The following is a 295-nucleotide window of genomic DNA, read 5'->3' on the forward strand; positions in this document are numbered from 1 at the left end:
GTGTGTGTGTGCGTGCGTGTGCGGCGTTGCCATGGTGACGCTCCGCGGTAGAGGCACAGGGGACGCGGAGCAGAGCGGCGGACGGCAGCAGCAGCGGAGGCCGACCAGGAGCTCCGAATCCCCGCTGCGGGCTCCACCGGGGACCCGGAGCAGGAGCACCGTGCCCCGGCCGGAGGATTCTGTGCCGCCCCGGGTGAGCGAGCCTGTTTGGGTTTAAAGTTTCCTCACGAGGCTCCACTGCATCATTTGACCCGTGTTAACTGTTAATTATATTTAATTAGTTGATTGTGATCAT

The 295-nt window shown here is 61.7% G+C and overlaps 1 protein-coding gene across 1 annotated transcript in view; it reads left to right on the plus strand.

The window, feature by feature from the left end:
- Positions 1-6: 6 nt before the first annotated feature.
- The window catches only part of LOC118342940 (ATPase family AAA domain-containing protein 2-like), a gene marked incomplete in the record, with an annotated part of 21,697 nt that continues 21,408 nt past the window's right edge, over positions 7-295 (plus strand). The window contains 1 exon segment of the mRNA XM_035681635.1: positions 7-193. Within this exon segment, the coding sequence (XP_035537528.1) occupies positions 32-193 (162 nt within the window).

The sequence above is a fragment of the Morone saxatilis genome, unplaced genomic scaffold (assembly GCF_004916995.1).
Source record: "Morone saxatilis isolate NCDOM2014 unplaced genomic scaffold, NCSU_SB_2.0 Contig9, whole genome shotgun sequence".
Lineage (NCBI taxonomy): Eukaryota > Metazoa > Chordata > Actinopteri > Moronidae > Morone > Morone saxatilis.